General features: G+C 53.0%; 5 protein-coding genes across 5 annotated transcripts; 3 read left to right on the top strand and 2 right to left on the bottom strand.

The window, feature by feature from the left end:
• Positions 1-146: 146 nt before the first annotated feature.
• On the top strand, positions 147-1,099 carry GIQ15_01968 (enoyl-CoA hydratase/isomerase family protein; the record flags this gene model as incomplete). The annotated part of the gene is made up of 3 exons (XM_033549385.1): positions 147-253; positions 314-936; positions 990-1,099. 3 exons carry the CDS (start codon positions 147-149, stop codon positions 1,097-1,099), a joined length of 840 nt encoding a protein of 279 aa, XP_033406546.1.
• Positions 1,100-1,251: 152 nt separating this feature from the next.
• Positions 1,252-3,822, bottom strand: GIQ15_01967 (isochorismatase family protein; the record flags this gene model as incomplete). Its single annotated transcript, XM_033549384.1, has 1 exon — positions 1,252-3,822. The coding sequence occupies one exon, from the start codon at positions 3,820-3,822 to the stop codon at positions 1,252-1,254; it is 2,571 nt and encodes an 856-aa protein (XP_033406545.1).
• Positions 3,823-5,196: 1,374 nt separating this feature from the next.
• Positions 5,197-6,670, top strand: GIQ15_01966 (ketol-acid reductoisomerase; the record flags this gene model as incomplete). Its single annotated transcript, XM_033549383.1, has 5 exons — positions 5,197-5,389; positions 5,450-5,481; positions 5,551-5,829; positions 5,902-6,569; positions 6,643-6,670. 5 exons carry the CDS (start codon positions 5,197-5,199, stop codon positions 6,668-6,670), a joined length of 1,200 nt encoding a protein of 399 aa, XP_033406544.1.
• Positions 6,671-7,112: 442 nt separating this feature from the next.
• Positions 7,113-8,384, top strand: GIQ15_01965 (threo-3-hydroxyaspartate ammonia-lyase; the record flags this gene model as incomplete). The annotated part of the gene is made up of 2 exons (XM_033549382.1): positions 7,113-7,401; positions 7,546-8,384. The coding sequence occupies 2 exons, from the start codon at positions 7,113-7,115 to the stop codon at positions 8,382-8,384; spliced, it is 1,128 nt and encodes a 375-aa protein (XP_033406543.1).
• A 49-nt stretch (positions 8,385-8,433) lies between these two features.
• On the bottom strand, positions 8,434-9,684 carry GIQ15_01964 (uncharacterized protein; the record flags this gene model as incomplete). The annotated part of the gene is made up of 2 exons (XM_033549381.1): positions 8,434-9,570; positions 9,622-9,684. The coding sequence occupies 2 exons, from the start codon at positions 9,682-9,684 to the stop codon at positions 8,434-8,436; spliced, it is 1,200 nt and encodes a 399-aa protein (XP_033406542.1).
• Positions 9,685-10,251: the final 567 nt, after the last annotated feature.

Genomic DNA, 10,251 nt, shown 5'->3' with positions numbered 1-10,251 from the left:
CTCCATCATCTTCCTCCGCGGCGCTTCTTCTCACATGGCCGGCTCGGGGAAGGGAAAGACTACCTGTATAATTATTAAGAAATATCTGCTATCACTTAACAGACTCTCCTTCGCTATAATTTCACCTCGCATCAATCGTTTTCAGCATGGCCTCCAGCTACTCCCCGAAATACTTCCTTGTTAGCTTCCCAGCTGAATATGTCGCCCACGTCGAGATTAACCGGGCAGACAAGCTCAATTCCTTTTTCGAAGCGTATGCCTTTATCCCCTTGGCTTCTTAATGGCGTAGTATGTCTAACTCTGCGGTAAATAGGATGTGGTTAGAACTCCGCGACGTATTCAATCAGCTCTCCCACGACCCCAACGTCCGCGCCATTGTCCTCTCAGGCGCTGGTTCCCGCGCATTTACCGCCGGTCTTGACGTCAAAGCTGCATCCAAAAGTCTCCTTGGGCCAAAGCCGGATGGAGATGCTGCTAGGCTTGCTGCCATTTTCCGCCGTCACATCGCTTCGTTCCAGGATTGTATCACAGCCGTGGACAAGTGTGAAAAGCCGGTCATTGTAGCGATGCATGGGATAAATTTTGGACTTGGAATCGACCTGTCGGTTGCTACTGATATCCGATATTGCTCTGCTGATACCCAGTTCTGCGTCAAGGAAGTCGATATTGGCCTTGCTGCGGACATCGGAACGCTTTCACGACTACCCAAGGCCGTAGGGAGTTATAGCTGGGTCAAGGACGTTTGTCTTACGGCGAGAGTATTTGGGGCCAAAGAGGCGAAAGAGGTCGGATACGTTAGCGCTGTATTTGAAAATAAGGAAGTCATGGTTGAGAAGGCGTTGGGCGCAGCGAAGTTGATTGCCTCGAAGAGTCCAGTTGCTGTGCAGGGAACCAAAGAGTTATTAAATTGGTCTATCGACCATTCCGTCCAGGACGGTATGTATTCCCTCCAGGCTTGATTTGTGGCACTGTACTAACTAAGCTGGCAGGTTTGAGGTATACTGGTGTATGGAATAGTGCTGCGCTTCAGACGGGCGACATCTCGGCGGCTCTCCTATCGGGTCTGGAGAAACGCACTCCCACTTTTGAGAAGCTATGATTGCACTCATTATCTATTAGCCTAATAGGTATATATATTTTGTAAATACTAGAATGAATTTAATTATACGCTACCCATCCTATGTAAGCTAAACGCTGTGTAGTGATAATAAAACCCCAGTATTCGTGTATAAAGAGAAGCAAGCCTAGAGTCTACCCGGCGAGCGCCACAGTCTCATCCATGACCTGCTTCACGCAGGCTCGTTTTTTGACTCTCGCATAGTATCCAGTGAGAACTGGGAACTTATCTTCAAGAACGTCATTACCATCCTTAGTTTCCACAATGTCCTTTAAGATAGGCCAAACAGCGCAGTCATCCACCCCAAACAGTTTTCCGTTTATGTAAAATTTGCCGAGAATTAGGGAGCCGAAGAGGGATAGTGTGTCATTGGCTTGCTCAGAGATGCTGCCAGAAGAGGCCGTGGTCCACGCACGGTGAAGCGTATCAGCGGCATCGAGCCTGTCTTCCAAAGTCAGGCCGTCCACCTTGGTTTCAGGGTCAGGGGCAACCTCTGGGAGGCGGTTGTGGGCGATGTGAGCAATATGCAGAAGGATGTCTACATTTCCCGTAACGATTGTAGAGCCATCCGAGTCGACCAGGAGAGGGAGATGTTTCTCTCGTGCCTGGCGGACGTTAGAGTCACTTATAAGCTTGGACGGGAGATCGTCAATGCGAGCCATATCATATCGAATACCGTTTTCAGTCAAGGCTAACCGCACCGAAAGATCTGCAGTGGCATCACAGCCAGCGGTGATAAGTTTGGCGGTGGAGGTGGTAACAAAATTAACGACATCAAACCCGAGCCCATAATGTTCTTCCCAATTGAAATCTGACTGCTGGTTTTCCTTGCCAAAGGCACGAATCATCCGTTCGGTCTGGGTTGACTCTCCATGCACGATGGTTCTAGCATCCGCCTCCGTCTTTGACAGCGCGCCCTGGCCCCAGATGGTATCTGTCTTGGGGTTTATAAAGGTTCCAATTTGCCTGAAGGTAAGGGAGATACGCTGGCCATTAAAAGCAAGCTCCTCTGGAGACTTTTCCTTGTCTGGTCTTTTGTCTGGCCGAATTCCATGAAGCCATTCCATATTTGACTTTTCACCAAGGATAAATAGCGAGTTGTGTGGCATGGGGACGCGCTGTGTCTGCCTTCCGCTCTCATTTGCTCCATCAACGGTGCCCTTTGCGTCTGCTTTTGTTCGCAGTGTCATTGCCCTCTGTGCTCCAAGGCTAACGTTGCAGATGTTAGATCCTCTGACGATGTCAAGGGTTTTGTCAGAATGTTCCGAGATGCGATCATCGCCATCTCGGTATAACTGTATAAGGACGTGGTTTAACGGGTGGCCAAGCAGTTTCTCCACCACCGCCCGTATCTGATCAACCGTTGCGGTGAATGGAGAAAGCGGCGGAGACTCGTCTGCCGGATGTCTATATATTGGTATCGATCCGTTCGCTGCCACACTTCCCTGGACTGACACCAATCGTGGAACTTGTCCTGACATGTGGTACATTTTCTGCCAATTGACCTCCTCACGTAGACGCTGGAAGGACCCGGCAGGAATGTCCAGATCGTAGAGTATGCGCGAGTCCCCGCTGGCGATGCTGTCCCCTGGACCGCAATTGAGGGGCTGAGCCGGCTTTTGCTTTCGAGGTGAGGGCTGACCAGCCTGTGGATTGTCGACGACTTTCTTCTCAGGTTGGGCAACTGGCCGTTGGCCGGTCTGAAGAAAATCTTTTGTCTGGTCAGCACCGTCTTGCTTAGGTTTGTCTGCCTGTTTCCGTCGACGTGTGACGGGAACATTGTGCCGCCACGCGGGGGATTGGCTATCGGCATTCTTTTGTGTAGGCGAAGAGGAGAGGCCAAGCGTACCTATTCTCTCCTCAATCCCAGTGACCAGCGAGGAGGTTGGCTGCGCGTGAACCGACGAAACGCTTGGAGCAAAGTCGTCCTGGCCGTCCATCAGCTCGCGACTCGTTATCCCGTTTGCGCCCATTATATCAGCCATGCGTCGCATAGCCTCTCTATGGCGCAGGGAGCTTCGGTAGCCTAGGCAGTCTTCGATCAGGGTGACCGCCAGGCCGTGGCGCACCGCATCGAGAACGGTGGCATAGACAGAGGCGTTGGACAGGGAGCCGCAGACGAACACTTCAGTGACGAATCTAGATCGAAGGGAGAGAAGCAGGCCATGAGTTTGGAAAGCAGAGTATTCTGACTTGACGAGGACCGTGTCTTCATTTGGATCGATGGCGGCAAGGATAGGAGCAGGGAAATGGAAACCCGAGGAGTTGGGCAGACAGCAACGTCGACCGGCGCAGACTTTATCAGAGGCAGAGAGAAAGGCCTCTGGATCGTCCTGGTAGGCGGTATCCGGCGGAAGCGTCACCGGCTGCTTCGTGTTTGCATTCCGTGAAGCCGGCTTGCTGTTACTGGTGCTGGTGCTGGTGCTGGTACTTGTGCTGGACGAACCATCCTCCAGCACGACGGTGTCTCTCCCCAGGGCGTCATGGACGGGACGACGCTCTTCGAACACGCTCTGCACCCAGATGACCTCTCCCGATTCGCGGAAGAGACGAGCCAGGTCTGGAACGAGGGAGAGGAAGTCAGCAGCGTTGGGGACGAACAGGTTGCCGTGCTGCCTGACGAAGTCGTTCTGCAGGTCGAGGACGATCAGGGCCCGCTGGGTGGCAATGTGCGGGGCGGACGAGAGCAGCTTGGAGGTCAACATCGCCGCGCTCGTCGTATCTTCCCTTCTTGCTCTGTGTCTGCTGGACGGAGCGAGGATGAAAAACGGTGGTGCTTGCGGCTGCGTGGGGACAACGCACGGCCGCTGTCCATGCTGGTATATATATATAAGGCTGATCGCGCGCGGCCGATCTTATATACACCTCGCACCAGGGGAGTCGAGGTCCAGCCGAGCAGCGTGCGCCTTCACCCGCTCGTCCTGGTGGGTAACTGTGGACGTGGACTCGGCTGGGGAGTGGTTGGACGCGACTGGGATGCAAGTTTGCTGTTTGCTTGATTTAGGCTTGATTTAGTTAGAGTTAGAGTTGCGTCCGGGAGCCTCCCGCGGTCACGGGGTCCCAACGCCTCATAGACAGACTCCATAGACAAGAGACAGACTCCATAGACAAGAGAGAGACAAGAGACAGACAAGAGACAGACAAGAGACAGACAAGAGACAGACAAGAGACAGACAAGAGACAGACAAGAGACAGACAAGAGACAGACAAGAGACAGACAAGAGACAGACAAGAGACAGAGAAAGACGGCGTCCAGAGGAGTAGTCCATAGAAGTGTATACTCCGTACCAGTAGAGATCGAGTCTGGTCGAAGGCAGGTGGACACGGAGCTAGGCAGGGTCAGTAAATTCAATAACAGAGTTTCGCCCAGAGGATGTGTAGGCTTGCTCTAGGCCGCATCTACGGAAGAGCTGGTCACGATCCCTTGTCTATACAGACACGATATAGCCTCTGCAAATCTCCATGACTCTCCCCGTATGTATAGATGTAGATGTATGTAGATGTATGTAGATGTATGTAGATGTAGATGTAGCATGACGTCGTCCTTCCCCTGCTGTCTGTGAGTAATATCACGTGTCACTGTTACTATCACGTGTCTCTCGAGGTGACCTACGAAGGCCACCATCCATGATATCCCGGCCACGAGGTGACTATAGCGTCTCTTCTCCTCTCTCCTCTCCTCTTCTTCTCTTCTATATCCTGTATATCCTGTATATGTATGTGTATATGTATATGTATATATATGTAATGTGCATCACGTGCATCGGGGAATTATTGATCCCTGCGCCGATACCGGACGCGCTAGTCCAGATGCAGCCTGAAACCTGGCCCAAGCTCCTTCCAACCCTGGACAAAAAAAGGCCACAGAAAAGGAAAAAAAGGACGCTCGGAAGGAACAAGGGCCGAGTCAACTTCCCTTTCCTCTTTTTGACTCACCCGCCGGGCCTCGTTTTCTCCCCTTGTGTATAAATATACAAACCGGACTCTGCCTCGTCCTGCCTCTTCCACGATCAATTGCTCTCTTCCTCGATCAATTGCTTCCTCTCCCTATCTCTCTACATCTCTCTACATCTCCCTCTATGGCTGCACGACCACTGGCTAGGGCCGTCGCCCGAACAGCCTCCAGCATCTCTCGCAGGTCGTTCATCACCGCCGCGAACTCTCGACCGGCCCTTATCAGCGCTGCCAGAGCTGCAATTGCGTCCCCCGTCGTCCAGCAGACACGCGGCGTCAAGACCATCGACTTTGCCGGCACCAAGGAGAAGGTCTACGGTAAGTGCTGCTGGCTCTAGGACTTGCCGAGGTATGGCTAGCTGACTGCGGGTTCTGTAGAGCGTGAGGACTGGCCACGGGAGAAGCTCCTGGTGAGTCTTTATGCCTCGTTTTCACCCCATCGTCCAGACGTTCAACTGACTGACCTGGCCCGGCTGTAGGAATACTTCAAGAATGATACCCTGGCGCTCATCGGCTATGGCTCGCAGGGCCACGGCCAGGGCCTCAACCTGCGCGACAACGGCCTCAATGTCATCGTCGGTGTGCGCAAGGACGGTGCCTCGTGGAAGGAGGCCGTTCAGGACGGCTGGGTCCCCGGCAAGAACCTGTTCGACGTCACCGAGGCCATCAAGAAGGGTACCATCGTCATGAACCTGCTCAGTGATGCCGCCCAGAGCGAGACCTGGCCCACCATCAAGCCTCTCCTGACCAAGGGAAAGGTGCGTTCCAGCCTTCACCCGGTGCAATGAAGAAAAAAGAAGAAAAAGATTAGATGATGCTGACGACCCTAGACCCTCTACTTCTCCCACGGCTTCTCGCCCGTCTTCAAGGACTTGACCAAGGTCGAGGTGCCCAAGGACATCGACGTCATCCTGGTGGCCCCTAAGGGTTCCGGACGTACTGTCCGCTCTCTCTTCCGTGAGGGACGGGGTATCAACTCCTCCGTCGCCGTCTTCCAGGACGTGACCGGAAACGCCGAAGAGAAGGCCGTTGCCCTCGGTGTTGCCGTCGGCAGTGGCTACCTCTACAAGACAACCTTTGAAAAGGAGGTCTACTCTGACCTCTACGGTGAGCGTGGTTGCTTGATGGGTGGTATCCACGGCATGTTCCTCGCCCAGTACGAGGTTCTCCGCGAGCGCGGCCACAGCCCCAGTGAAGCCTTCAACGAGACAGTCGAGGAGGCCACCCAGAGTTTGTATCCGCTTATCGGTGCCAACGGAATGGACTGGATGTACGCTGCCTGCTCCACCACTGCTCGTCGTGGTGCCATCGACTGGAGCGGCAAGTTCAAGGACACCCTCAAGCCCGTCTTCAACGAACTGTACGACAGCGTCAAGGACGGCAGGGAGACACAGCGCTCTCTGGACTACAACTCGCAGAAGGACTACCGCGAGAAGTACGAGAGGGAGATGCAGGAGATCCGCGACCTGGAGATCTGGAGAGCCGGAAAGGCCGTCAGGTAAGCCGACTTGTCCCTGGTCTTTCTCCTTTCCCGCCGTTACACCCTTGCTGACCTCTTCTTCACCCCACAGATCCCTCCGTCCCGAGAACCAGAAGTAAAAGAATTGTAATATAACCCGACAAAAAAGGATACCAGGGGGGCTTTCTTATTTACCCGTTTTCTATCTTGACATGTCACATATGCCATCTTGTACCATCCGCTCGCTGCCTCGCTGGCCAAAGGGGCTCTCGGTAGTTTGTAGTCGCTGTCGTCTTGGCGCATCTCGGGAAATGCAAAAAATTATGCCGAAACTCACGGTTTTTGTCTTCCCTAATCTTCTTCGTGTCTTCGTATACGGGCTTGTCACTACGCCCTTTGGTACTCTGCTTACTTGCATCGTATGGCGTAGAATGTTCTCTGACTCCCATCGTCCCCTCCGCCAGCTACTTATAGGGCACATTCAGCTCTATAGCCATCCCACTTTTACCCCTCCAGATCCCGGTCTACAACCCCTGCTGAAGAAGAACACTGAATAGCCGGTAGATATATAAAGAAGCAACCATGACGGACAAGCAGCACTGGCTACCCATCACGCAGGAGAATATCCAGAAGGCCCATTCTCTGGTGAAGCCGTACATCTACGAAACACCCGTCCTCACCTGCAAGACCCTCAACTCCCTTGCCTCCACGCCGCAGACCCCTGATGCCTTGAAAGGAACCCCGTTCGAGGGCCAGCAGCCGGCTCGCCCAAAGATCAACTTCTTCTTCAAATGCGAGAACTTCCAGCGTATTGGCGCGTTCAAGGTGCGCGGGGCGTTTCATTCGATTCTGCGTGTGATTCAGACCAAGGGTGAGGAGGAGGTTAGGAAACGCGGTGTTATCACTCACAGTTCAGGTTGATCCTCCCTCCCCCCCTCTCGCTCTCTCATCAATTGGCGTATCTATTATATGACGGCCCCATGTAAGAGACAATTGGCTAACATCTTGCGTGTAGGAAACCATGCGCAGGCCGTAGCTCTCGCCGCATCGACTCTCTCTATCCCGGCGTACATCATCATGCCGTCGATATCTCTTCCATCCAAGATAGAAGCTACCAAGGGCTACGGTGGGAAGGTTATCTTTTCTGGCTCCACAAGCGACGAGCGTGAGGCAGTCGTACGTAAGGCCCAGGAGGAGACCGGTGCCATTTTGATCCATCCGTACGATCACCCAGACACGGTACTTGGCCAGGGGACGGCCGGCCTCGAGCTAGAGGCGCAGGTTAACAAGCTCGTGTCTGAAACTCCAGGGCTGAGTGTCCGTCTAGGCAAGGATGGAAAGGGATGTGGCCTGGACGCGGTCATCACGCCTCTCGGCGGAGGAGGGCTGAATTCCGGAACGGCTTCGTTCTTTGCTGAGCCGCGGGAGAACGGTAAGAAGATATACGTCTTCGGTGCTGAACCATCATTCCAAGGTGCAGATGATGCTCGTCGTGGACTCAAGGCCGGTGAAAGAATCCCAGCTGTCAAGTCACTTACCATCGCTGATGGGCTGAGAACCCCCATGGGCGAGATCGCATTCAGCATCCTCTCCGACTCTAGCAAGTCTCGTGGCGTGTTTAGCGTGACAGAGGAGCAGATCAAGAGTGTCATGAAGCTGGTTGTTGAGAGAATGAAGATAGTTATCGAGCCTAGTGCGGCCGTTCCCCTGGCCGTCTGCCTCTTTGACGAAGAGTTCAGACAGATTGTCGAACGCGAAGCTGGCGAAGACGGCTGGAACGTTGGGGTCATCTTCTCAGGAGGAAATACTACTATAGAAGCCATGTCGCAGCTGTTCGCTACATCTAGTTCATAGACGACTCCTACTTTTTTATAGATATACACATACAAATGAGATACTATTTTTACTCCTTTAAAGTAACACCAAGGCTGTGGACGAAATAAGTAAACCGCCCTCCCCCTTCTAATTTCTGTATTGAAGGCGAAATCCAAGATGGCCAGTCCTCTTTCCCCCACGGATCGATCCACGCGGAAAACCTCCCCTGCGCAACCACAAACTGACGTTGGCGTGCTTGATGCATCGCCTCCCTGACCGAGACTGCCGAGAAACGACGCACTCGATCGCGCCGGACAACAAGTCGTACTGTCGAATACGATCGCCATGGGTGCGGTAGATGGTGCATGAATGACATGACTTTCGGGCGTGCATATAGAGATTCAATCGGGGCCCCGAAGCCGCTCGGTTTGGGTTTCCACAGATCTCCCCTGATCCTACCGGTCACTGTGTAGATGACGGGACAGGCGAACCTGTGCTGTAGTTCTCGCAAGCATTTGACGATACCACGAGCTGAGTGCACGATCTCGCGGAGCGGTGGCAGGTCGCCGTATATGTACTTTGGTACCTCTGTCGGAAGACTGTCTATAAAGGCTTGACGTTTGTCCTGCCAGTAAAAGGAGGACGTACTATCTATCATGATGGAATGAAGTCGTTTATGGGCAGAATGATGTTTCGTGGTGTCCAGCAGATATGACTCCATTGACTGCAGTGTCGCCAGCAAGGAATCAGAAGACGTCGGCTTGAAGACATGGACATGTTGTAGACACCCTTCCACCATCTTTCGTAGCTCAGTCTCATCCTCTCTCTGTCGCTTCTCCCGTGGTGGTGAACCGGTGTCCTTCTTTCGCTTCTTCTCGCGGACATAGTTCATAGCTATATCTCGTAGACGTGCAGCATTGAAGCGGTTGTCTGAGTCCAGAAACACCACGGCCCCGTCCCTCCCACCGATCTGGACACCGTTGAACGATGCAGGCAATATGCCAATAGAGATGATATAGTAGAGTAATGACGTCTTGCCAGCTCCAGAGCCGTACCTGGAGCCTGTGATCTCGAGCACCTTGTGGCGGTCAGGGACTCCGGGGCGAGGAGCTGGTGGCCGATGGAATATACGCAACATGTCATCAATCACCTTGATGCCAACTGGAGATGTCGGGACATGGCCCTTGGGATCTGAAGCGCATCTACGTTTCACGTCGCGTAGAATCTATTTGCACCGTTAACCAGGCTCATTCGACGGACGGTTCAAAGGACTCACGCTATCAAGACCGTCATTTTCGACCTCTTCACAGAGCCGTTTGCCAAAGGCTTTTGCTGCCATTCTCTAGTCTGGCCTCAGTTGGTCATTACCATGGGTCGAGGGAAGAGTATCCTGTTGGTTGTAGAGTCTTGAAGTTCGTAGTTATTTACTGTCAACACCGCGATTGTAGACAGGTCTTCCAGAACCCTCATGCCGTATCAACTTAGTATAGAGTAGACTCCGTATATGGCTGTCTAATGTTATCCAATATAAAACATATCGAAGGGCTCTATAACATGCATATTCTGGGGGTTAACTGGGGTTGCTTGGCCGAAATATAAAAATGGTCGAAATATTTAATGCACATCGTCAATGTCTACGCCTCAAATATCTTTCACCTTCACGTCCACCGTCGAGGTAGCCGACAGACCGAAGATCGATACTGGACACTCCGACTACAGACGTGCAACCTCTCCAATGGCTCCTCTCATCGAATCATGGCCAGCTAGTGAGCTCCCCCAGCGCCTCCAAAGCCATCACGTCGGCTATAAAACCAAGGCTCGCAAGGGCGGCCATCTCGACCTTTCCCAGTGTCCTCTTCACGAACTGACGCAGTACTCATGCAATCCTCCCGAAGCTGGACCGCCG

Source organism: Arthroderma uncinatum (assembly GCF_011692745.1).
Source record: "Arthroderma uncinatum strain CBS 119779 chromosome Unknown scaffold2, whole genome shotgun sequence".
In the NCBI taxonomy this organism is placed as follows: Eukaryota; Fungi; Ascomycota; class Eurotiomycetes; order Onygenales; family Arthrodermataceae; genus Arthroderma; species Arthroderma uncinatum.
The sequence above is the reverse complement of the archived record's forward strand: the minus strand, read 5'-3'. Positions and strand labels throughout refer to the sequence as shown.